Source organism: Vicugna pacos, chromosome 10 (assembly GCF_048564905.1).
Source record: "Vicugna pacos chromosome 10, VicPac4, whole genome shotgun sequence".
NCBI classification, from domain to species: domain Eukaryota; kingdom Metazoa; phylum Chordata; class Mammalia; order Artiodactyla; family Camelidae; genus Vicugna; species Vicugna pacos.
This window is the reverse complement of record NC_132996.1, coordinates 29967148-29994882: the sequence shown is the minus strand read 5'-3', so window position 1 is coordinate 29994882 and position 27735 is coordinate 29967148. Positions and strand designations below refer to the sequence as shown.

The window sequence follows — 27735 nt, the reverse complement described above, 5'->3', positions numbered from 1 at the left end:
TTAGGAACAGTGAGGAGTCTGGAATTTTATTCTATTTGCAAGCTACCAAGTTAGCCTGCCACAGTTTCATGAGGCTAGTAGAAGACACAAAACTCCTGGGTCAGAGACAGGACACTTCAGTGCACACAGCAGTGGCAGATTTCCCTAGATTTAACCTACTGTTCTTTTTTTTCCCCAGAGTCCCATCCAGGAAACCTCATTACATTTAGTTGTCATGTTTCCTGAGGCTCCTTTTGGATGCAACAGTTTCGTTTTTAAATGTTTTCCATCTCTTACTATTTTACTTTAATTTTTAAAAACTACTTCTTTGTGTATGTTATGTGTTTTTATTGGGAAATGTTTAATTTATTCTTCTATGTTGTTGAAATGGATGGAGTTGATGTCACTGTGTTCCCAATTTGATTTTTTTTTGCCAGAGAATCAACTCTGACTTTTGAAACGAGAGAAAGACAGTTTCATGTGAGAAGCTGAGAGACCTGCAAGAATTCACTCACACAGACAGAATCAAAAGAATAAATGTAATTTTTTAGGGAGGCAGAAGTTTATTTTACCCATTTTTATGTGCCACAATTGATCTGCCAAGCTAGTCAGCATGCAGCCACCTTTAATATCTTGTTCTGTGTTCTCTTCTGATATTCTAGACTTAATATTTATATCTGAATTAGTAAAATGCAAAGAATAGTTAACACCACAAAATCACAATGTATCTTCAGCTCTTTCTCCAATGTAAAGCTGCATCTGCATTATAAATCCATTACACTGTCATAAAAGACAATTCAAGTAAGAAATGTCTCTGTAAGACACTGAGATCTATGGTAGTTTTTTGTTGTTGTTGTTTTGTTTTGTTTTTTGTGGCAATGCATTAACAGCATCAATAAAATAAGAGTATTGGAAGTGAGAAAAAATGTGGTGTCAAGAATAACTTTTAAATGACTGAAAAATTGTGCTGAACACTGGAATTTGACACAACACTGTAAAATGATTATGAATCAATAAAAAATGTAAAAAAAAAAAAGAATAACTTTTAGGTTTCTACCTTTAGCAGCTGGATGATCACTTTGAATTCAACAAATTCTAATGATACATCTCCAGCCACTTAGTACGAATTAAATAGTTAGTGATCTAAGGGAGTAGTTTATGTAAAAGTTTAACTCATCTATCTTGCTCAGAAATTGCTGGGTTTTTTTCAGTCCAAAAAGTATTTCAATGCAGTTACAAGTAGAGCCTAGAAAGCCTCATTCAGTGAAATAAAAGGTGATATAACAATCCAGGAAAACTCTCACTTGATGGAGGAGTTGGGGCTGAGGAACTAAATGCACCAGAATTTGGAGGACATGGAAAGACTGGTGTTCACATCTGTCCTACAACCCTATCATCTGGAACTCACTAGCATCCCTAATCAATCAGCTGTCTTGTCTCCAAACAGTCACATAAATCATCTTCTGGAACCCAGAATTCTAAATATCATCATCACACCATTCTTCTGTGTCAGAGCCTGGTGCCTACCTACTTTAATTCATTTATTCTTTCAAAAAGTGTTAATTGACTAGTCTATATAGGTCATGCCTTGAAGAATCCTGGTACTTTCCGGTTTCTTACCTCTGTCTAAAACCCTGAATCATATCCTATGGGTATATGCTGTCATTTCTAGGCTAGGAAAATGTTAATGTAAACAATTAGGTACTAATAATACTGACTGGGGACTGGAGTTCCTGGAATTCCCCCAGGTTTTTAGAGTCCTCATTTTTTTCAGAGTTCCCACCACCCCCTGAGAAAACCAAGAGATAAAAGGTTATGCCATCCAGGTGTGCCTGTCTTTCCTGGCTGGAATTAAATTTCTTTCTCCCCATGCCTCACCTTCCTTTCTGTCTTCGTGTATGTCCTCCTCAATTGTGTTATGTTCTATCCTGCATCTCTGTGTTCTCATCCTTGGAGCTATCCTCTACAAGCTCTCTACTGGCTTTCTAACCCAGCACTAACCTCAAAATCAGGTGTCTGTGAGTATTATCTGAGTGTGGTGATGATGGCGACGGTGGTACAAGTTTGGGGAGGCAGAATGGGAAAGATCCAGGTAGCGTAAAGGGTCCTGTGGTAGGCAGAATAGTGAATGGTCCCTCAAACACATGCACATTCTAATCCCTGGAACCTGGGCATATGTTATAAGTCAAAGAAGATTTATGGTTGATAATCAGCTGACTTTAAAATAGGGGGATTATAGTGGATTATCTCAATCATTTATGAAGGATAGCTACGTACCTAGGAAAGAGAGTCTAAGAGAATAAGTAGGAGAATAATGCAGAGCTCAATATAACTATCTGATAGCTTCTTGTGTAACAATTAAGGGCCGTGATTGTACAGAGGAGTAGACTGTGTGGTTCAGCTATACTAAAGAACATTTCTTGTAGACATTAGCACTTGAAGAGACCAGGAGTAATAAGTAGAATTTCAACATGTTGAAAGAAGACAAGGTTGCATTTCTGGAAAAGACAGCAGTACACTCAATTAAAGGTAGGAGTGATGGAGAAATATAGAGAGGCCTATATAGATGCGTTTTAGGGAGCAGTGTAAGACGCAGTCACATAGGTAGATCTAATGTATTAAGGAAAGTACCGACTGCCAAACTCACATATTCTGTAGTCATGATGAGTGTGATTACGCACTTTTAAACAAGGTTGCCAATGTCTTGATAACATCATGTTTTCGAGAGAGCAATATGGCAGCAAAAGATGAAGAAAAGACTTTCAAAACAATGGAAGAACGTAAATTCTTATTCTGTGATTCCAATTAGTGATTAAGATGACTTGAGTAGGTGAGGAAGTGGAGAAAAAAGGGAATAAGTGATCAAACAGAGATTTCAGACAAGGATCCCATGAGCTGGCAGATAAGATACAGTGACTGAAGAAGAAAAAAGAGTCACAGTGAACCCTCAGTTTCCTGTTCCAGCAGTGGGAGGATGATGCAATCATAAAGTAGGGTAGCTGGTCAGGAGGTTAGCAGGTGTAAGAAGATACTGAGACTTGGATAATGATGTGTTAGTTGACCGAATATTTAGATGAAGATTTTCCTCCAGATACTGAAGAAGCAGGGGCAAGTAGGCAGTAGTAGATTTACTCAACAGAATCCTAATGATACATTGGTTTTATTTTTATTTTTTACATTTTGGTTGGGGGAGGTAATTAGATTTTATTTATTTATTTTTCAGAGGAGGTAGTGGGGATTGAACCCAGCACCTTGTGCATGCTAGGCATGCGCTCTACCACTTGAGCTATACCCTCATCTGATACATTAGTTTTAAAACAATGCAGATTTGCTAATTTGCACATGGTTCCTGTTATTTCTTTGAATGGATACCTCAGCGAAGATATTACTGAGACTCATGGTGTAGGGTAGATAGTCAATATTTACATCTTTGAGAAATCTCAGACTGAGTTACTTGGTAAGGGCAGGACAATCTTGAAATTTTAACTGACAACCAAGGGCCAATATGTTCGTAGGTCATGAATCTGTTGGGACTTGGTCCTAATATAGTAATAATACAGTTATGGTGATATCCATAGATGGGGAATAATTGGTTTAATTGAGGTCTCTTGGCAGCTTTTGGAAAATGCTGTAGTGGTTGTGACAAGAGGTAGGTTACATTTTCCCTAGTTTTTGTTAGGTGATCGTGATAGAAAGGGAGGATCCTAGTTATGGAAAAGACTGAAAGGGAATTCATGGGCTGTCTGTCCCTGGAGTCAACTGTGATATTTTGTCCTCAGGGAATGACAGTCAACATGATGGTCACGTTGAATTCAACAAATTTTAATCCAGACCTCTTCATTTTGGTGGGCATCCCGGGGCTGGAGCAGTTCCATATTTGGATTGGGATTCCTTTCTTCGCTGTCTACCTTGTGGCCCTGGCAAGTAACGGCATCCTTCTCTACCTCATCACTGTGGACCACAGCCTCCATGAACCCATGTTCTTCTTCCTCTCAATGTTGGCCTCTGCAGACCTCATATTATCTACCACATGTGTTCCCAAAACACTTGGCATATTCTGGTTGAAAGCTCAAGAAATCACATTTGCTGGGTGCCTCACTCAGTTGTTCTTTCTCCACTTCAGCTTTTTTCTGGACTCAGCCATCTTGTTGGCCATGGCATTTGATCGTTACATGGCCATTTGCTCCCCTTTGAGATACACCAGCCTCTTGACACCAAGGACAATTGTCAAGATCATGGTGGGCATTGTTGGTCGGAGCTTTAGTGTCATTTTGCCAGTCGTGTTCCTGGTGAAGCGTTTGCCTTTCTGCAGGACACGTATCATCCCTCACACATACTGTGAGCATATAGGGGTGGCCCGACTCGCTTGTGCTGATATCTCCATCAATATCTGGTATGGCTTTGCCGTGCCTGTAATGACTGTTATCTCAGACCTGATCTTCATTGGCATCTCCTACACTCTTATCCTTCATGCTGTTTTCCATCTTCCATCCAGAGATGCCCGCCAGAAAGCCCTCAGCACCTGTGGTTCTCATGTCAGTGTCATCCTCATATTCTACACACCAGCCATGTTCTCTGTCCTTGCTCATCGCTTTGGCCACAATATCTCTCATACCTTTCACATCATGTTTGCCAACCTCTATGTAGCCATCCCTCCCGCCCTCAATCCCATCATTTATGGTGTCAAAACAAAGCAGATCAGAGACAAGGTCATCTTTCTATTCTTTCCTAAAGATATGCAGTGACCTGGGGATAAGAACATGGGTGAGGAGAAAAATTGTGGGAAGTCAAGTAATCACACTGATTCAATAGAATTTCTTTTGTAAATAAGTAGCAGGAAGCCTCAATAATGGATCCAATTCCTATGAATTTCAAGGCCTCAATTCTGTTAGAGAAAATTATTGGTAAAATTAGAGGGAGAAAGGTAAGGATTCCAGGACCAAGAAAGTGATAGGCATCAGATGGAAGGCTCCTAATTTTCTACAATAAAAATGTCAAAGCACAACATTTTTACTCTTTCTTTGATTCTTTTATCCTGGTTCAGTTTCCTCTTTTTAAAATAAAAGAAAAGATCGTACTTAATTTATAGGCTTATTGTGAGATTAAATTTGTTTAACACAAAGTAAGCTCATAAGTTCAATAACCATCTGGATGAGAAAAACTTCCAAGTCTAAAGAACAGGCTCTACTTTCTACAGAATTAATTAGGGATGGCCCAGACTATATGAATCCCTTATTTCAAAAGTAAACAGGTTCTTAAAAATCCACATATTTGCAGACGTAAAAATTACTATTTGCATTTGAAATAATGTTTTCTCTGCCTAGCATGTTTCTATTCCCATGATGTTCCTTGAAAACACCTATTTTTCCTTCAAAACTCAGCTGTGATGTAAGAGTCGTGACTAGCTTGCCCTGTCCCCAGATGATGTCAGTACCCTCCCCTGTGTCCTCATGGCCCCTTGTGTTTCGTAAAGACAGATCTCTTGTCACTCTGTACTGGAATTGCCTGCTTCCTTATGTGTTTTCCCACACTAATCTGTGACATCCTTGAAGGCAGTGAACATGTCTTAGCCACATCTGCAGCCACAGCACCTGTTACACAGTAAAGTAAAATCGAATTAAAAAAATGGGTTTTCACGTAATCCCAAACAATGTGCAAAGTACCGTTCACACAACATCCCAATCAATCCTCAAACCTTGTGTGATAGGTAAGAACTCCATGAACACACGAGGAAACTGAAGCTTGGATGATTTGCTAAATTTCTCAATTCCATCCAAAGGTGGAGTTGGTAAATTGCAGCCAGCAGTCGGTGTTTGGCCTCAAGCCTTTTCCCCTTGATTCCGCTTATGTGCTTCCTGTAGATGCCTTAACAAATGTAGGTTGGATGAATACACAAATGAATGAATGGTAAACTAGGGCAAGGAATATGCTGTTAAGCTGAATATCATCTTTCAACACAATTCCTTGGAAAGTCTATTTACTTACTAAAAAAGGCTTTTGTTGCTGGTAACATTTTTAAGTATATGAACCACAAACAAACAAACAAAATACTACCTGTTCCTAAGGTGCTTGTATTCACATCTTCCTCCTTCTTGCCTAAGGGCCTTTGCACATTCTTTTCTTTGTGACTGGAATCTCTCTCTCTCTCTCTCTCTCTCTTTTTATTTTTTTAAGCCTGCTGGAGAGAATGTAGCATAATGTGAAGCAGAGTTAGCAATTCTTTACTTCACAGCTGAACAATTTGGATTGACTTTCTATGTATCATTTGTCGTATCTGCGATATAGAAACAATAAGGATATTATTGATTTGGAAGGAAGTAAGGACTAAATCCAATAATGCTTCTGAAGGGTTTGGCTCTGTAACTGACAGATAGCAAGAGCCCCAAAAAACATTTCTATTTGATTAGCTTTTAGTTAAAATTATCTTCATCTTTCAAATATTTTCCTCAAGGAATCTTTTCCTATCATCCCCAGGCCTGATCAGATACCTTTGTCATTTACTCTTAGAACACTCTACAGATTTTCATAACAGTTATCAAAGGTAGTGATTATTTTTTCACTTATAGTCTGTTGAATATTTGAATAATGCATGCCTTCCTCAAAGGATTGAATATTCCACGAGGAGAGGCATTATGTCTGATTCACTTTTCACTATATTACTGATGTCTGTCATGGTGTTTTGTTCCTACTGAGTGTTCATTGTATCTGTATTGAATGATTCAAGTTCTGCATGCATGAATGCATGGTTGATTGCCTGCCTACCTCAGCAATTTTGTTTCTCAGCACTTCACTAAATGTGCGCATGGCTCTACTAAATGACACACATTTCCCAAACGCATCATATCCTCTGATACTGCTAAGCCTTTGCACATGCTGGTCTCTTGGCTCAAAATACCTTTTCTGTGTTTTTCTTGAATCTTTATTCATCCTCAAGACTCATAGTAAGTGAACATAGTCCTCAAGATGGTCTCTGATCCCTAAGCTGTGGTATTAATACCCCTGCACTCAGTTTCCATGGACATCTCTGGATTACCTATGATTCTCATTCTGTATTGAAATTTTGTTCTACAAGTCTATTGACCTTAGAAATTTATGTCCGCAAGTAAATAGACTGTTATTTATCTCTGAATATTCAGAGTCCAGTTTGATGCCTAGTTTCCTGGGCCTGACATATTATTCCTAGTTTTAGTAAATACTTGTTGTGAAAAAGGAGTGATCTTGAAGTCCTTTTATAGCTACTCATAGTGCTTCCCATATTTCACACATACAGGATAGGGGACCTCTTCTGCTGAAGTAAGTTTCAAAGGGGGTTATTCAAATAGAATTATAGCGGATTGTCTTTAAGAAGCCTAAATGGCCAAGAACTGTATACCCTGTCTTGACCTTTACTTCCTTATCCATGGGTAGGGCTATGAAATGATAACCTTCATTCCTCTTCATATTAGTTATCTATGCTGTGTAACAAATTACCTCTAAAGTTAGCAATTCAAACAAACAAAAACAACCATTTATTATCTAAAACAGTTTCTGCCTGACAGGAATTTAGGAGTGGCTACCTAGGTGGTTCTGTCTTGGGTCTCTCACTAGGTTGCAGTCAAGGTGTTACTGAGGTCACAAGCTTCAGAAGGGCTGGTGGGAGCTGCAGGGTCTACTTCCAAGGTGGTCACTTACATAGTGTTGTTCGTTGGTGAGAGGCTTCAATCCCTCCTCACACAAGCTGCTTGTCCTCATGTCATGGAGGCCAGCTGCTTCCAGATGGGGCAATTCAAGAGAAACAGCAAGAAGGAAGCTTCAATGCCTCTTATGGGCTGGTCTCAGAAGGGACACCCTGCTACACACACCACATGCTCTTTGTTAGAGGTGAATCACTAAGTTCAGCCTGTATGTACGAAAGGGGAGGGGAATTAAGCTCTACCTCTTGAAGATAACAGTATCACAAAGTTTGTGAACACTTTGTAAAACCACCATGCATCATTGTTAATAATCACTCAGGTTCTTTGTCTTTCTGATGTGTTATCACCTGACCTTGGGTGACACACACACACACACACACACACACACACACGCACACACACACAGCAGGGTATCAGCATTAAAATGCCCTGGGCTCTACATATGAACCGCAGTGCTTACACTATATTTGTCACCATTGATTCTAATCAGAACAACAATTGTTTCCTCAAAAATTGTATCTGAATACATAAAGCATTTATAGAAAACATGAATAAACCCCTCCCCAAAGACAAAAGTAAATTTTGGGCAGCTGTTAGAGTCCACAATTCCTTATTTTCTTCTCTACTAATCATGCTTGTCATGGGATATACACTTTTCTGAAAATTAGGGTGGAGGTAAAAGTTTGAACTGGGAGAAGACGACAAAATGTTACAGTAAAGATGAGGTTCTAATGTAAGGTATGCTTTTGTCGAATGATTCTAATGTGATCTGAGTTTTTGCTATCACCATAAGCTAAAAAGGGTTTCTTAAGATTTAACAATTCAGTATTATCTCTCCTTTTCTCTGTATTGTGCTGTAACTTCAGGAAGTTTTAGGCCTTTTTTAGATGCATCAAGTAATATAAAGTTATTTTCTAATTGGCATTAGTAACTTCAATATATAAAAATGTTATATAAATAAATGTGATATAGATACATGATGATATTTCTACTACTAATAATAATTGAGGACATAGATTGAAAGCATAGTTTGTGGACAATAGTGAGCATTCAGAATGAGGTCCTCAACTCCAAGAAATTTGCCTTCTGAAGGTAGAGACAGAGAGCTACACAGATAATTGAAACATGGTGTGGTTAGTCCCCAGGCAAAGGGTAAACACAGGGGTGATTGAGGGATGACTTTCCAAATGAAGTGATGCTAGGTTCTAAGCTGAGTCAGACAGAAAAGAATAGGAAAGATGTTCTCTGAAAGAAGAAACAACATATGCAAATGTAAGATGCTTGCAAAATTACGTGTGTGTGAAAATCCAAAGAGATCAGTTGGAATGCAGGGTGTTTTGGAGATGAGTGGCAGGAGACAGAACTGAAGAGAAAGTTAAGGGCCTGAAATTGCTAGATCTTGTATGTTATGCTAATGGAGATTTATTTTATCCTAAAGACTCTGCAGAGATGACAATCATATATCTATTTTAGAAAGATTATTATGGCTTCGGAGGAGAGGGTAGATTGGTGGGGTGGAATTGAAATCTTTAGATCAGTAACAAGAATAGTTACTGAAGGAGGAAATGATGCAGGAGAATGGATGTGGGGCGTGAGGAGGATCGTGTCCCAGGATCCAGTTGAGCCCCTGGGACGTGCCCCACCAAGTGTGGGTCCTTGGCTTCGCACAGGAAAGAATTCAAGTGTGAGCCACCGTTGAGTAAAGGTAGATTTATTTAAAGAGACACAAACTGCATAGAGTGTAAGGCAAGAGAGAGGCAAGGAAAGGGGTGTGGGAATTGGGTGCTCAGGTTAAAGTAAAAGTAGGCACACACTCCATAGACAGAGTGCGGGCCGTCTCCAAAGGGGGGGGAGCGAAAAGGGCCACTAGGTGTGGTGTTGTCAGTTTTTATGAGCTCAGTAGCTTTACACCTTGCAGGTGGGATCATTCCAACTGCCCTGGGGAAGGGGTTGGGATTCCCAGGGATTGGGCCACCACCCTTTCTTTGGCCTTTTGCAGCTAGCTTTGAGACTATCATGGCACCTGCAGGTATGTTATTTATCAGGCTATTATAATGAGCATATAATGAAGCTCAAGATCTGCTAGAAGTCAAACCTCTTAATCCTCAAGGCCAACTAGGAGTTGAATCTTCCACCATTTCAGTGAATCTTCCACCATTTTGGTGTTAAATTGCTGTCATTCCTTGAGTGGCTGTGCCCTGCCCCCTTCCATGCTGTCTCAGAAAGTGGTTCTAAAGATATTTTGATGTCTACATTGACAGATATGACAACTGTATGTGTAAGGAGTTTCATATGAAAGTTCAAGCATTTGATCAATATGAATGATTTGTGATAACTAGGGTATTCCCTGTTTAAACCTGAACCAGAAAAAAAGATTCTGTATCTTTTCTTCTATAAATCTGTTCGCATTTTCATACTAAAACAAACGTTATACATATTTACACAAATGATTGAAATTTATAACATAAACAAAATAACAGCAAAGAAATGCAGGTCGCCTCAAACAGACACACACACACATATACATAACAAATACACAAAATATCACGTAAGCATCTTTAGCAGGAGTGGAGAGAACACTTGTCATTTTGAAAGCCCAGGAGATTCTGTCTGCTCAGATACTCCTGTCCCAGAAGACCTGAGCCTGCAGGGACTCAGTCCACCCCAGCCCGTGGGACCTCAGGACTGCAGGACCAAGACCTCTGGGAACAGCCTTACCGCGCAGCCCACAGCTCACTGATTGGATTCACGTCTGGAGCCTCTTGAGGGCCCACCAGCTTGAGTGCCTTCTCCAAAGGCCCAGGAAGAGAAAGAACATTGGCACCTTGAGGATGCCACTTCTGTCCACCCTCATCAAGGGCCCAGGGACCGGGGAGTCCCCAGGTGAGATCTACCTGGGAGGGCAGGTATGGTTGGAAAGCCAAGGGCATGGCTCAGGCCCAGATCCCGGGGCAGCTGACTGAAGGCCGGACCTACAGAGGACGTCAGAGGAGGGACAAAGAGTCAGTAAGAAAAGACAAGGTGGTCTCAGTCTAGCTTTCCCCTGGATATAACATGCAGACGTGAGGCTGGATTTAAAAATCTTAGCGGTTGGAGTGAGGATGGGTACTTAAAGCAAAAGGAAACAAGTAGGACTGGGGCCGTCTTGAGGACACAATTCAACAGCCAAAAACAAATGGTCTGAGAACTTGGATCTAAAGAATGGACCTGGGCTCTGTGATTTTCACGCGATTTGAAAGTTTCTGCCGTCCGTGTGTATTTGCCTTTGTTTGTGATTGTAATGTCATCACTAGTCATTATTTATTGAGAGCTTAACATTTCCACTCATTGAATTAAGAACTTTTCTCCTGTAGAAAAATCTCCTTACAAAGCTTCCATTCACAAAAAATTCTATGAGGAAATAGACATTTTAGAGAAATCAAATAGTTTGTTTGGGATAATCAAAAAAGAGGCAGAGATTAAGTGCAAATTCCAGAGCCTCGACTCTAAGATTAGGGTTCTTAAGTGGGGGCTATAATATGATTTCATGTGAGTTTACGTACCTGTGATTCCACAATTTCTGGGTATATGTGTAAAAATGTGTCTTTGTGTGTTAGTTCATGAATTAATTCATTATTTTAGCCATTTGTTCATTGACCTGCACTTTAATAGAATACGGAATAAATAGAAGGGAGACTAGAGGAGGGGTGGGAAGGGATGTGGCTGCAAAAGTGCAAAGGTCCCGTGTCACACAGGAGCTTGTGTCTGTGCATCATTCATTTATTTAATAAAACTTAAGTGTTTACAGAAATTAAATTAGGATAAGGAAATGAAAGTAGGAATATGAAAATGTCTTTACACTCAGGAAAGGGAGATGATAAGCAAATAAATGTAATAAATTATGATAAGTGCTTTCATAAGTCCATGGTTCTGTGGGTGTGAATAAGAGGACTCAGTCTTGAGGGTTAAGGAAAGGTTTCCTGGAAGAAAACCTAAGCTGAGACAAAGGACATGGACAAAAGTAATCAGTCCTAAAAATATCCGATTTGCCTGGATAGAACTTCTTGAGAAATGTTAATAAAAAGGATAATGATGATTTTGTTTTTTCTTTAGTGGAAATGCCTGTAGCGTTTTTCTGGTTTGGCATGTTCTGAGCTGGCAGTTTGCACAGGTTCATTTTCCTTTACTTATATAGTAATAGACATTTAATGATTGCAAATGCATTTTCAGAGACAATGAGAATATTCTTTTTGTCTTGACTCATTGGTGATATCCAATTCCAGAAATATTTAATAAGCACCTTTTAAGGGCTACCATTGTGCAAACATTGAAGATATTATTAAAACAAAAAAAAATGTTAAACAAAATTGACATGATCTTCGTCTTTGCAGAAATTGCAGTCTATCAGGAAAATAAATGACGATAAACTATTAGTTACAAGTAAGATGAATTTCAGAAAAGAGGAAATACATGTACAAAATAAAAGTTTCTAAATATAGAGAGATCAGGAAGATGGTTCCCATGGAAGAGATGTTTAAACTGAATGAAAAAGGGGCTTTATTAAGACTTGAATGATAAACAGAACTTAGCCTTGTTTGGGGAAAAGAGTAGGGATGAGAATACTTGTTCTGTCAAGCGAGAAGTATGTGCATAGCCTCACTGTCAGGAGACTTTGAAGGAACGGAAAGAACACTTTTTAGGTTACCTTTGTTTAGAATAGCACACGTTATCTGTTTAGACTTTTACTCATCCAAATGACCACTGTTCAGAGAAGCACAGTATCAATGCATGACTACTCTGTGCTTGGGTACTACTTTGAACACCTTGCACTGTGTTAGCTCAGCCTTAGGGAGTGGCCGTGGTCTCATTCTTCTTCACCACATGGGTTTCCACCATCATTGGCCTCATTTCTATTCATCTTCAGAGAAAAGATAGGAGTCTCAGTGGATACTGAAGTAAAAATATATGAGGAAATAATTAAATACTGTAAATGAAGTGGTAGAGGAGTTTACCATCATCTCTCACATGGACATTGCTTTTAACATGTGTATTTTTAGAAAATGCAGGATTTTTCTGGCAAGCATTTGTAGAGTATAGCAAGCAGTCTGAAAAGGTTGTAAGTCTAGATTGTGGAGACTCTGTTAGTTATGTTAAGGATTTTTAATTTAGATTGAAAAGATAATTGGATCAATATAATGGATTGTCTATGGTGGATTTAAAGAGAGAAGGTACAAATGAGGTATTTCAGATCTCTCTATTGGCTCATTTATTGCATGATATTAACATTCTCTGAAATATTAGACACAGTAGAAGGCATTAAGTTTGTGGAGAAATACGATGAATTTTAATTTTAATTTTTAAAATGTTAAATATGAGGTACCCATGAGATACCCAAAAACGGTGCACATCCACGGTGCAGATGGATATGTGTGTCTTGAAAGATCTAAATGGGAGCTAAAGAGTTGGGAGAGGCAATGTATAGCTATTAATTGGAGTCTGAAGAGTTGATGATATAGATCAGGAAAAGTATGGACAGGAAAAGGATGGCTTCAGGCAAAGCCTTGAGAAATAGCAGGATTTAAGAGCTACAGAGTAAGAGAAACAGTCAAGGATGAGGTACAATGTTAGTGATGTTGAATAAAAACTCAAAAAGTTTGTGATAAACATTAAGTGGATGTTTCCAGACTGAGGGGATGATCAGTAGTGTCAAAGGCTGCTGAGACGTCCATCAGGACTGAAAGATGGGTTGTGGACACCATGGGTGACCTTAGTGACAGCTGCTTCAGTGGAAAGGTGAGGACAGAAATGAGATTAACATGAGACAGAGGGTAAGTGGGAGCTGAGAATGGGGATGAGTAGTGTAGACAACTATGTATTTAGTTATAGAGGTGAGAATATAATTCTTTATAATTTAGTTGGGAAGACATTTGAGCACATTTTAATTGTTTCAGTGCTGAAGGAGCAGATGTTTTAAAGGACTAGGTTGAAGACAAAGGCAAGAAAGAGAATGGGTGATAATGAAAGGTACCTGATGACAGGGGAAGGTTGACATAAAGGGTATGAGTTTGTTTTTGGTCCCAGAAATGACAGGGGCATTTTTGCCAACTATAACAAGGAAAAAGGGTAGAGAATAGGCAGATGTGATGGCTATCTTACATGATTTCATAGCTAATGGATTCTAATTTCTCTCTGAAGTCAAATAAAAGATTATCTGTTGAGAAAGAGGGGGTTGGGGGTGGTGAATGTGCTTAGAGGAGAGGAGGGGAAAAGCCACAGAGGGAGACTGAGTTGAACAGGATCAGGCTGTTGGACCACTGGACAGGGTGGAAGATTAAGTTAACCGTGCATGATCATGAAATTTGGGGAACACAAGTGTGCCTAGTTAAGAAGTGATTTCCATTATGACCAAGAGTGCTTACTGGGTTTATTAATCTAGTAATTGAGTTTAGACACATACATGAAATGGAAGGTCAGTGGAGCAAGGGGAGCAAAATGTTTGTAAAAGAGTTGTTAAAATGGTGACTCATAGAATTTACCTTATGTAACAAGGGATGCAAAGAAACTTGGATCCTGAATGAATCATAGTGAAAAGTCAACACCCTACAGGGCTCAAGGTTGTTGAAGAGAGAATCAGTATTAGCTGAACCACATAATTGAACAGATACAATAAATACATTTGTTATGTGTGACATTAGTCAATTTTAGGTTACAGTACTTCAAAGGTATGGCCCTGGAGTTGTGTGGCTGACCCTCTGCAACAAAATAAAGCCATCCAGGATGATGCTACATACTTTGAGGGCAAGTCTTGGGTAGGTGAATGGCAAGGATGTTAAATTTATTGCAGGTAATAGCTGGGCTTGTGTCTTCAAAGAGTGAAGGGAATTACAAGGAAGTCTGTGAAGGCTAATAATTAGAAAAGAGAAGAAGTGTGTAAATGGATAGATTGATGCGTTATTTATTTTTCATTTTAAATGAGTGTTTAGAAGAGCTGTCTGCAGGCAGTATGACATGCCTTCATTTAGAAGTGCTCCTTTTAATTGTACAAAGTATCTCTTGCTTCACTTAATGCTTTTAAAATTAAATTTTACACTTTTTGATTTTCATTTTGTCAGGTTTGCTTCCTTTGTCTTTAATTTTTTCTGAAGAAGCCTTGTCTATCTGTCCCTTTTACCCTCTCCATTACTTTCTTTCAGAGCTTTCTCATGAGAGCAATGTGACATTGGATTTTATTTAAAGGACTTGATTCATGCCTATGTTTCTAAATATAGGAATTCAACAATATACGTTTATAATCATAAGTGATGTGCTTGATTTTAGGCTGTTAAGTTGTTTTGTGCTTCTGGTTTTCTATATTTTTTATTTGAGTTATTTAATATCTTTTACTATACACATATCATGTGTATACCCTTTGCCACAGACTTTACAGAGAATTTTGGTCATATACATAGAAGTCTAGGAAAATACCCCTTGGATTTGATTCCCATTTCTACCATTTCTTCATTGGGTGGCTTTGGCCAGTTACTTAACTTCTCTCTCAGTTTTTACATCTTTAAAATGTGATTAACGTTATTATTTATCTCACAATTTTGTTAAGATGATCATAAAAGTGATTACATGTAAAAAGTTCTAGATTTGTCTAGAATAATGAAGATTCTAAAAAATATTACCTTTTGTTCTGGAGGTTGCTTATTTCCTTTTATCTTGACCCAGAATTTAGAATACATAAATTCTATATTTCTTCCACTAGAAGTCGCCTCGGTATTTATCAAAAGCACACTTAAACTAATTTCCTCATTAAATCGTCTGAGTGGGCTAGAGACTGAGTTGTTTGTGAATCTTTTTCTCATATTATTCTCCATGGTAAGGCATCAAACAACACAGCCTTAGAAAACATTCTGATCTGCAAATCCCAAGACTGTCTAGTGTCAGGAAAATCACTGCAGCCGTGATAGGGGTGGTGTGACAAGTTATGGTTCCGTGTTATGTCTTTCCTTATACCTTCTCTATGTCTCCCGCCTCTTCTCAATTCTTCACATTGAGCAGTGTGTTGAGAAAGTCACCTGGTGTGAAGCAGCAGCAAAAACTGTTGTCTGCGGACTCTAAGGATCTTGGCTCTGCCAGTTACAGAACATGAGATCTTGGGTAAGATAGCTCTCAGAGTTTTTCTTCTATTAAAAAAAAGGAAAGGAAAAAAAAAAAAAGAGGAGGATAAAAATAAACATCTCACAAGATGGTTCTAAATGAGATCATACTTTATAAGAGTCTGGCCCATGAGAGGAGTCTGTAAAGATTAATTATCTCCTTATTTTCCCAATTATGCCTCACTTGTCTAATTTTTTTCTCTCTCAGCATGTGGTTAGATTGTTTTTCTCTATTCTTATAATTATACAGCAACACATTACACAGAGCCAGGAAAAACTTGAGCATTAAAATGGAAATAGCATTTTATGCAGTTTGAAGAAGACTTTGGCGAGCTCTGGGGATTAGTACCAGGAGTACGGCTCTGGGGAATTTTTCTGGAAGAAATGACCTTCACTATTAATAGCAAAGGGAGGCTCTCTCTTGGTAGATCCGAAAAAGGAGTGATGGTCCTAAGACAAGAGTTCAGGGAGAATTGCAATACAATATTTTAATGTTCATTATATACAATTTATTTTAGGACACAGAAGCTCTTCATCGGATGTCAATGGCCACGTACAACCTGACTGGCTACAACACAGGTGCCTTCACCCTTCTGGGCATCCCTGGACTTGAGCAGTACCACATCTGGATCAGCATCCCCTTCTGTTTTATCTATCTTGTGGCCATTGTGGGTAATAGCATCCTTCTCTACCTCATTACAGTGGAGCGCAGTCTTCATGCACCCATGTGCTTTTTCCTTTCTGTGCTGGCTATTACTGATCTCATATTGTCTACCACCTGTGTCCCCAAAACTCTCAGCGTCTTCTGGTTTGGTCCTCAGAAAATCAGTTTCCCTGGCTGTCTCACCCAATTATTCTTCCTGCATTACAGCTTTGTTCTAGACTCAGCTATACTGATGGCCATGGCCTTTGACCGCTACGTGGCCATCTGCTTACCCTTGAGATACACCACTATCCTGACGACCAGGACCACTGTCAAAATTGCTCTGGGAATCATCTTCAGGAGTTTCTGTGTTTTTGTCCCATGCGTTTTCCTTGTAAATCGTCTGCCCTTCTGTAGGACACACAACATTCCCCACACATACTGTGAGCACATAAGTGTTGCCCGGCTTGCCTGTGCTGATATCTCCATCAATATCTGGTATGGGTTTTGTGTTCCAATCATGACGGTGATTATAGATGTGATTCTAATTGCTGTCTCGTACACTCTCATCCTCTGTGCTGTTTTTTGCCTCCCCTCCCGAGATGCTCGCCAGAAGGCCCTGGGCACCTGTGGGTCCCATGTCTGTGTCATCCTTATATTCTATATACCAGCTTTCTTTTCCATCCTTGCACATCGCTTTGGACATAATGTCCCTCATACCTTTCACATTATGTTTGCCAACCTCTATGTTATCATCCCACCTGCACTCAACCCTATTGTCTATGGGGTCAAGACCAAGCAGATCCGAGACAAAATCATTCTTCTCCTGTTTCCTAAGGGGTCCCACTGATGTTTGCCTGAAGCCTAGGAGGCAGGGGCAAGTTCCTAGTGTACATTAGGTTCAAGACTGCACTTGTTGCTTTGGCCCCAGAGAAGAGCCTAATGAAAAAATTCCTTATTAGTCAGAAACGTGGTTTTGCTTCCTTTGTTGCTTTAGGCAGAAGTCTTCTCAGCCATTCTAAAAATTTTTTAGTCTAGGAAATAACATATATATTTTTGTTTCTGGAACCTAAAAGAATTTAATTTCTTTTAAATTCCCTAAGGTAATTGCAAAACTTTAAATGAAAACAAAATGATTAGTGTCTCTTTTTCTTTACAAAGATACTTCTAAGGAATCTGATTTTTTTTTCAGATTTATACATCAGAGTAGTTTATACATCATAGTAGTACAAGGAATTTCTACCATGATGATGCTGCGAGCTCCTAGAGTTTTAGTTTGGTTGCTTCATTCCGTACCTGGACAGCTTGAAGCATAAGTCTTGGCATGTACTGTGTGCATAAGCATTGTTTAGCAAATAAATGAATGGCAAATACCCATGTAGTTATTAAATTGAGAGCGCAGGGGTTTATTTGAGACAAAGGAAGAAGGCAATGATGAAATCTAAAGCTCATTTTTTACTTAATTTTGAGAAACCCAAATGCGATGTGGATGGGTAGAGTCCCCTAAGAAGGAATACACAGAGGAAGCCAAATTCTTATGGCCAATAAGATAGAAAAGCACATACAGACTAAGATGTGGGTTTCAGACTTGACCAATTAGAAGCACTGCTGGTCCCAACTCTCTTGTATATCTCAGAAAAATTGTAGTCTCATGCCAAAGTGTATCTCCATTTATATTATTCATTATCTCTTCAAATCCAGTATGCTTAACTTGGTCTAGTAAGTCCTTTAGTTTCTGAATCAGTTAAGAAATAACTATTTTTGGTATTTGGTGGGTGCCAATGGTAGCTGATGTCAGGTTTCCTCCCATATCCACTATGATCTTAAAGCCTACTGCTTCTTTCCAGACGACCTCTCAGATTCCCCAGTCCGGTGTAAACACCCCTTCTCTTACCACTTTGGTTCAAACACTCATCACTTTTCATCTGAATCAAACTACCAAGGTTCTACATGGTATCTCTCCTTCTAGACTGCTTTCCCATCTCCACACTACCACTCCATTCATGTCCCTAGATTTATATTTCTATAATAATTCTCAACATAAAATTTTAATAAGAAGCATATGGTCTTTGACCTCAGGGAGTCAAATTTTAGTATATCATTTTACTGGGTGACAGCCACACATGTTGTTTTCAACATTATCTGTATAAATAAAGGTAGTCTGAAGTTTAAGGAGAAGAGAAAGTAGAGCCAAAAGAAAAAACAATTAGAAACAAACCAACAGAATATCTCTGTCTGAGGCTAAGGAGTCCCTGTGAAATAACTCTGATTCCATGTTGTACGAAATCGCTAAATGGGAGTTCAAGTAATTGACAGGGGTCAAAATGAATATGTACAAAATATTAAACCCAGCATATGGAAATTTCCACCTTCGTCATTTTAACCACTTCATCTCTTAATCATAAAAAAAAAAGACTAACATGATTTCCAGTTGAACAAATTGTTACATACATGATAGTAATTGAATTGTGGGGGCTTCCATTCTGCTGACATAGCTGATTTGTGCTCCCGGATGACAATGCTGAGGCACCTCTCCTACATTGTGCTGATAGAACCGTAACATTCGTATGTAAAGTAATAGTTGGTTTGTTGTTTGCTGTTACTTAATTGGGGGTGAAGAGTGGGGGGTGTGGCTTACATTTTTAGGGTGTGAATTATAAATAGAGAAGGGACACCAGAATATGTTTGTATTTTAGTCCAATGAAAATCAGTAACTGATTTACTAGAAAAATATGCTTTTATTAAACCAGGTTATGGAAACATTAAGCTCTAAGTAAGTTCTTCACAACCTTTTGTTTGGACCAGGTGTTCATATAAAATACATACAACTTACCTATGGCCAGTTCTTTTCCACTAAATCTAGTCAAAAAGGACAAATGTCTCCATAAATATCCATATCATCCCAGAGTACTCTGAAGGTAAGAACTGGGAATTTTCACTACTTAAATGTACGTACTTTTCCTTTAAAAATATTGGCCCAAGAAAACTCAATAGTACATCAAACTAAACACTGGTGTGCATTTGACTGATATTTTCAATAGTCTCAATGTTAGATATAAAAAGATAGCCATTGTCAATGGAATTATTTGTGCTCAGTGTCCAACCAGAAGGAAAGCTGCCTGTGGACTAGATAAAGGCAAAAAAGGAGCACTCTTAAAGCCCAGTATTCAGGGTTATTGTTGAATATCTTTGTAGACATATAGGCAGAAAGACTGGATTTACCACACGTAGGGAAATTAAGCTGGCTGTTAGAGTTGTAGGACAAAAGCCTCTTAGATACGAACTGAGATCTGGGACTCCTCACAGTACCAACAGGCAGATCTAAACGTATCCCCACAGGAATGTATTTCATTAATTATTTGTTTTAACCACGATACGTTTATAATGAAGTTTCATTTTGTGTTGAGTCTCAAATGATGAAAAGATGACAGCCTCCCAAAGACCAGGATGAAGATAAATAGAAGTAGAAGATACAGCAAGTAAAGATTCCAATGAGAACAAAATGAGATTTAAGCCAAGGAACAACATAGTCTGATGTACATTTTGGAAAGAGCAGTCCGTCCTCAGTGTGGAAAATGCACTGAGGGAGACAAAACAGAAATAAAATGATACTTTAGGAGGCTATTAGAGTACCTTAGGGAAGAGATGATGATGGTAGCTGGGCACTGGAGACAGAGAAGAGAATGGATTCAAGAGATCTTTAGGAGGAAACAGCAGCACGATGTAGTTTAAAAAATTCATCTAAGTAGTGAGGTGTGACATTTGCTAAACTTTGGAACACTGAAAGAACAGGTTTGGAGAGGGGGCAGTGAATGCAGCTTGGGACCAGACGATTTTGAAGCTAAAGTGGGATATTTAGCCTAGGATGTTTCAAAGAGCCCTTTGGTGCCCGGCAGGTCCATCCCATGTGGTCCTTCAGAGGAATCTGCATCCAGTTTTTGTTCCACTTCTGCCCTGATGTAGACAGTTCCAACCCACTTTCCTGTTTTCCAGTCTTTATGCTCTCATCCACATATAAAACCAGTCCTTCAGGGGAAAAGAAAAGGTGCACAAATGCATTGTAGAGCTTATGAATGAAGATCCTGGATCCTTACTCTGAAAGGCAATGTTAGGCTATCTTGAAATGGACCGTATAATCATTTTAACAGGTGCACGGTGAGTCCGCCACTGTGTTAAGCATTTTATAAGCACTGCCCTATTTAATTTGTCAATCCTTATATAATCTTGAGAAGTAGGTAAGACATCATCACCTTTTAATAGATATGAAGTACCATATTCAAAGTCCTTTCCCTGGTGAGGGCATGAGCTCAAAACCTAGGTGATCAGACAAGTGGGCACACACAAGGCCACACACCTGCGGGCATATAGCTCACCTATAATTGCATAAGATAAATAAACTCTGAGGTAGTGTTAACTCACAGGCATGGGCAGGGTTAATATAATCTTCTTTATACTCTTTTCCTTGAGAGTGAGAAGAGAGGGTGTTAAGGTCCCTCAGGCCCTAACTATTTACCTCTTCCTCACATTGAACAATGGACAGAAAAAAATAAATAAATGAGCAGGGACTAAACCTTTGAGTCTTTTCCTTTCCCCTCCACTTATTTCTTTGGTTGGTGTGTCCCCGCCTCTTACAGGTTTTCTGTGTGACTATCAGCACAATCTTTCTTCTTTCCGTTTGACCCAAGCCCCAAGACTGGGTGAGTGCTGGCTGTTTGGCGGGGTTTGTTTGGGACTAGGATTTGGAGAGAGAGTGAATGAAAAGCTCAGGGCTCCATTTTCTAGGGCATGGACTGAGCACTGTAACTTTCTGTCCCGAGCAACTCCCATTTATAAGCTGAAGTCATGGTCTCCTGTACTTGGATACACACTCCATCAAATGAATGCCGATGATTGGAACAGATGATCATGTAAGGAAGGGGCTGGACTGTGGACCACCGTCTGAACTCTGGACTGTGTTCCCAGAACCCAGAACATATGAATGATGAGACACTGTTGAGGAGTGTTTAAGTTGCTATAAAAAATATGATTTTACTTATCGATAAGGGAAGGTCCGAAAGAAAAGAGTGCCTGATTTCTCTTTGGCAAAATTGGAAGAGTGGAGAAACTAAGCACTGGCCTGGGAGATGGAAGGTGTGGTGGTCTGGGCCTAAGAATGTGATCAAAGTGAGGGGAGGGAGAAGGTTGGGCCTGAGTTTTGGCCTTGTCAGGTTAAGTATCTGAGGCATGTGGCTGTCACAAACTCTTCCCTAGTGCTGATCTTGGGAGTCCCTGGCCTTGTGATATGGTTGGTTATTTCTAAATTTTAAATCACTTTCTATGTAGATGCATTACTGGAGAAGGAAGAAAATTGAAGAACCTAGCCTTTTTTTGTGCATGATGTTATTTAATCATAACTTGGACAACTGAATCACAAACATCCTTGTCCAGCAAACAACAGGAGTCTACAGCTGCCCCCTTTCCTTCTCTTCTAGCCTCGAGGGAACAGCTCACCTTTGTTCCTACTTGAAAAATGAATCTTTTTTTTTCTTTTTCTTAATACAATTTTTAAAGGTTACACTCCATTTGCAGTTATTACAAAATACTGGCTATATTCCCCGTGTTGTACAGCACATCCTTGTAGCCTGTCACACCCTATAGCTTGTACCTCCCACACCCCTCCCCTTGATTGTCCGTCCCCACCCCCCGTGTGTCCACTGGTAACCACTAGTTTGTTCTCTGTATCTGTGGGTCTGCTTCTTTTTTTATACTGACTAGTTTGTTGTATTTTTTTTTTTAGATTCCCCATATTAGTGATATCATACAGTATTTGTCTTTCTCTGTCTGACTTATTTCATTTAGCATAATGCCCTCCAAGTCCATCCCTGTTGGAGCAAATGGTAAAATTTCAAGAATCTAGTCTTTAAAAGATTAACTCCCAGAGTAAAGGTTTTGGGAATTTACAAAGAGAATGGCAGTGTCAAAATTCAGGCATGAAATCTTTTGTTTATATTTTCCTTGGTGTGTGTGCTTGTGAGGCTATGGTATGTGCATGTGGGTATGTGTGCACATGCATGTGTGCACACGTGTAGATCTGTGTAAGACAGAGGTGGGGGAAGGGAGTTTGCCTTGTGTAAGATTATGTGTGGGTTAATAAATTATGGTAAAATGCATGTGAGAATGTAAGTATAGGTCAAGGTATGCTTGAGATTTTAAGTACTACTAAGTACGTTTGTATATCTAAGAGACTATACGTCCTGGAGTTTATGTGTCTATCTAATAGAATATGTATTTAAAAAGAAAAAAATTCGTCTTTTGTACGGAAGTCTTGACCAATAATGTTATTAAATTCAAAATATTGAGATATTATGCAGCTGTATAGTGTTAGGGTGGCAGAAAACAGTATTTTTGTAGGAGCAAGGGCTCATGAAGCTCAACTGTAAAGTACTTTAAAAATTTAAGTTTAAGTTACACCTGTTTTTCAGCATAGTGTAGGAACCTAGGTAGTGTTTGTTGAACTGAATTTTTGGATGACAGTAAAGTGGTATTGACTTCACATATCTAAGAGCCACAGTTATCAGGTGGCCTTGAAAAGAATAAGTAATTGTCTTGGGGCAGAGATTGATAATCCACAGTGACAGATCTTAACTAATAATGTATGTAACATCATATAAACTATAATCCACCAACCTATGGGAAAGTACACCCTGTCATTTGTTAGCTTGTATCAAGGGTATACAGTATAATGAAAAAAGTGATTATAGCCAATATGGGAAGCTGCCTGGAAAAGTTGTGTAAATCAACAGAGGTGGCCAAAAGAAAGAAGATGTTCTCGATAGAATGCCCATACATCCCAATACATCTGAGACAATCTGGTTTGTGCGTGTTACCCACCATTGTTCTAACACCAACCTTTTATCACTTCAAAGGTGCCCTACTTTGAATGATAAATTAGCCGATCACCTTACCTTTAGGAGTCAGTAATGATGAGTGGTTGGAAGTGAGAGTGACTCTGACTGTCCTTTATCACCCACTGTCCTCAGGAGCTGGGACGTGTGTCACCTTGTCTGCCATGGTCATTTTCAACCTAAGCAGTTACAACCCAGGACCCTTCATTCTGGTGGGGATCCCAGGCCTGGAGCAAGCCCATGTGTGGATTGGGATTCCCTTCTGTATCATCTATATTGTGGCTGTTATGGGAAACTGCATCCTTCTCTACCTCATCATGGTGGAGCGTAGCCTTCACGAACCCATGTTCTTCTTTCTTTCCATACTGGCCATGACTGACCTCATCCTGTCCACAGCGGGAGTTCCTAAAACACTTAGTATCTTTTGGCTTAGGGCTCGAGAAATCACATTCTCAGGGTGTCTTACACAAATGTTCTTCCTCCACTATAGCTTTGTCCTGGACTCAGCAATCCTGATGGCCATGGCATTTGACTGCTATGTGGCCATCTGTTCTCCCTTGAGATACACCACTATCTTAACCCCCAAGACCATCATCAAGATTGCTGTGGGCATCTCTTTTCGAAGCTTCTGCATCATCCTGCCAGATGTTTTCTTGCTCACACGCTTGCCTTTCTGCAGAACACGCATCATACCCCACACATACTGTGAACATATCGGAGTTGCCCGGCTGGCCTGTGCTGATATCTCCATCAACATCTGGTATGGCTTTTGTGTTCCCATCATGACGGTCATCTCCGATGTGATCCTCATTGCTGTTTCTTATACGCTCATCCTCTGTGTTGTCTTTCGCCTCCCCTCCCAAGAAGCCCGCCAGAAGGCCCTTGGTACCTGTGGTTCCCATGTCTGTGTCATCCTCATGTTTTATACACTTGCCTTCTTCTCCATTCTTGCCCATCGCTTTGGACACAATGTCTCCCTCACCTTCCACATCATGTTTGCCAACCTTTACATTATCATCCCACCTGCACTCAACCCCATTGTTTATGGAGTAAAGACCAAGCAGATCAGAGATAAGGTCATAATACTATTTTCTACCAAAGGTAAAGAATGATGTTCCACTGCCCAATGGAAAAGCTAAGATAAGTTTATAATGTCTATTAATGTATCCAGAATTTAAAAAAAAAGCAAATGATATTTAAAGTAAGAACTGTCTACAAGTGATTTTGTGTACCAAGAAGGTGACATAATCTATATGAAAGAAATTGTTGTATGTATAAAAAAATCCTGGAAGACCTGCTTGCTTGTGGAACATGAAGTTGCACAGGATATGCTCAGAAAGAAGGAGGGGAAGACAAAGAGCTAAATTACTCCATATAGAAAAAGCAGTAAAAATGTGGAAATTGAGATTCGCACTTACGGAAAAAGGAAGATGTGTTAAATGGGACAGAGACACTGAAGAAGAGAGACTAAAACTGAAACTATCAAGAAGAAAATTTTCATTTAGGGGATTAGTCGATGGATTTAGGGCATTTATGATAATATCAGCTCTAATTATTGTCCATGTTATGTTTCTGTAGTTCCCTTTATTTTTTTCTGTTTTTAAAAAAAGAAATGGAAAATTTCATTTAAGCCAAATTTGAGGATGATAAGCCGGGAAGAGCATCTCAGAAAGTTCTGAGAACTGTTTCGCTAGTTAGAAATCAAGGCACAGTTTTATAAGTTTTTTGAGACTTGTAGTTCCCTTTAAATGTCACCCTCCCACCCCACCCCCAAAAACCTTTCGGTACAAGTCTGTTATAAGCAGGAAGTTCTATCACCAGTGCTATAATGGGAGCGGGAGAATATAGTTATGAATGCCAGAATTGTTGGCACCTATGCTGGGAGGAAAGAGTAGCTCCTAGGCTCCAAGACATATTGAGAAAGTGAGCTTCAGAGATGGTGCCCAGGAGAACATGGCCCAAAGTAGGTGGAGACTGAGAAGAGGGCTGGACTGCCCACAATACATAGATGAGACCTCAAGCCAATTTGTTTGGACACTAAAGAAAAAAAAATGGCCAGAGGACTTGTGGAGTTCTTATCTACAGAGTGCATTTCCTTGATTAAAAGAGAAAATCAATTACAAAATACATTTCTGTAGTGAGGAGTGCGGTGGGAAGGAGAAAACTACAGCAAAGTAATACATTCAACGTAAGATGCATTCAAATTCCATGAGCATTAGTGTGGAGAAAATACGTCGTAATCAAAGAGATATCCAGAGTTCTTCCAATAATTGTTTTGAAAATTATCTATTCATCTGGAAATTGTTTATTGAGTATATACTATATTCCAAATTTTGTTCTAAGCATTCAGGATATGAAGATCAATAACAGGGAGAGGCTCTGCCCTGCTTCTGCGGAGCTTATATTCCAGGGAGCGTGACAAAGAAGAAGCAGGAAAACAAATGTTTGTTACTTTCAAATAGTAATATAGTCAATAGAAAAATGAAGCCTAATAAAGTGATGGGTGAGGAAGACAATGGCAGGAGGAGAGTTAGTAGAAAGGCAGTGTGGCTGGAGCAGAGGGAGGTGGGATAGGAGTAAGGGATGAGGAGGGGCAGGGCCAGACCCCAGGGGACGGGAATCATCCAGACCTCATTCTTGCAAGAGGAAACAGAGTGAAAATGAGTTTTCCAAAGCACATAGCAAAGAGTTACAAATGTGGAGCTAGAGTAGAATCTGCTGCCCTCCAATTCGGTGATATCCCCACTGAACACGGCCTCTCTCCTCTGAAAACAGACTCCAGAGAATCCGGGGCTGTCGGAGCCTGTCTTTATCGTCCTTGTGAACCCCACTAGTCGGCAGTCATGCCACTGACTAAATGAGGACTCAGCTTTCTGTGTCAGCTTGCCAAAAATGCTGTATCAGAAGAGGTTATCTTTTAAACTCTTCTTGTCATTTCCATTTTGCTGAGTACATGGATTGGCCAAGAGCTGATATTTTTACAAGTTTGCTGAAGGAATAATAAATAAATAGAGTCTGAGCTGAGATCATTTAAAAGTACACACTCCTTTCATCCTGGTAGGAACTCAAACCCATGGTTATTCACTGACACGCACGAATGGCTCCCACGGAGGCTTAATGACCTAGAAAAACCAACAAAGGAAGGGACTGTCTCCTGCACGGTCTCCATTTTCTTCTCCCATCCTCTGTCTTTGGGCCAGTTATCTGTTATTATTTTTCTACCCTTCTCGGCAGAGTTCCTTTATTACTGTGGCTTAATGGTGACTCTGCTGGTTGGTAATTCTATATCTTAGTTTTTAATATGTGATCTTCTTGATAAATTTAAGTACTAGTTTTAAAAGCAAAATGGAGATGAATGTGCATCACAGGCTGTAAAACACTGTTCTAAAATTAGCTGTTATGTTAGGATTTTCACTAATTTTCACTGATATTCTCATCTCAGACTCATCATGTTCAAAGCAGAGATCATCATTGTCGTTTAAAATCCTCCCACCCTTTTTCTGTTTATGGGAGGAGAAAACAAGTTAAGCCCGGTTTTGCTCTTCCCTCAAGTGTAAATTTACTGCCCTAGCTGCTGATGGCTCCTTCTGGTGAGACTGGTTGCAAATATTCTGTCCCATTGTCAAATCATGAATTAAATCACATATTCTGCTTTGGATTAAAGAGGATTATTATACAAAAATCAGCAGTTAACTTGCTCACACATAAATGGTCTTGCCCTACATCTATTCCTTTCTGCAAATTCCCATCTCTCATGTTAGATATTAGATATTAAGACATTATCAACAGAGGAATTGACTTACTATCTTCCTCAACTCAGAACTTAGAACTGTATTCTACAAATAGTAGGGATCCATAAATGTGTCCGTAACATCCTCTTTTCAAGATGTCCCATACATGCCATTCTTTAAGTCTTTGTGATTCCATTTTTGTTGCCTCTTGGATTTTTAGCCCTACTCATTCCACCATCCCATTTGCTGCAATCTTAGCCAGACCATGTGCCTAGACCAGATACTGTGTATATGCTCTGTCATATGCCAAAGGCAACTTCACATAGTTACTGTATTCAGAAGAATAATGTAGGGCTTACCAAAGATGAGTTGTAGAATAGATTTACAACATTTGCCTTGGAAGAAAGGGGGCAGTTGGAGGTTTCATGCCTTGTATCTGCCATTTTGAACTTAATATCACTAAATAAATTTACAAAAGATTTATGTCGTAATTTCAGTCCAATAGCATTCTCAAAGTACCTGTTATTTGAAAGCAAATGCATACAAACTGGGAGTAGAGATACAGAGCCAGTACACCTGCTGCTTACAACCAAGAAGCTTGTAGTTTAGCAAAAGGGTAAATTACAAAAGTAGGTGATTTACTCAGGCAGTTTTATGTATTGCAATGATTGAGGTAGGGTGTTAGGGAAGCACAAAGGAAGCATA

At 39.4% G+C, this 27735-nt stretch overlaps 3 protein-coding genes across 3 annotated transcripts; all 3 read left to right on the top strand.

The window, feature by feature from the left end:
- The first annotated feature begins 3773 nt into the window (after positions 1-3773).
- Positions 3774-4724, top strand: LOC102532681 (olfactory receptor 52H1-like). The gene has a single exon (XM_015238361.1). The coding sequence runs from the start codon at positions 3774-3776 to the stop codon at positions 4722-4724; it is 951 nt and encodes a 316-aa protein (XP_015093847.1).
- An 11574-nt stretch (positions 4725-16298) lies between these two features.
- Positions 16299-17345, top strand: LOC102529932 (olfactory receptor 52H1-like). Its single transcript, XM_006203436.2, has one exon. The coding sequence runs from the start codon at positions 16312-16314 to the stop codon at positions 17263-17265; it is 954 nt and encodes a 317-aa protein (XP_006203498.2). The 5' UTR covers positions 16299-16311; the 3' UTR covers positions 17266-17345.
- A 6081-nt stretch (positions 17346-23426) lies between these two features.
- Positions 23427-24498, top strand: LOC102529655 (olfactory receptor 52H1). The gene has a single exon (XM_015238360.3). The coding sequence runs from the start codon at positions 23464-23466 to the stop codon at positions 24409-24411; it is 948 nt and encodes a 315-aa protein (XP_015093846.1). The 5' UTR covers positions 23427-23463; the 3' UTR covers positions 24412-24498.
- Positions 24499-27735: the final 3237 nt, after the last annotated feature.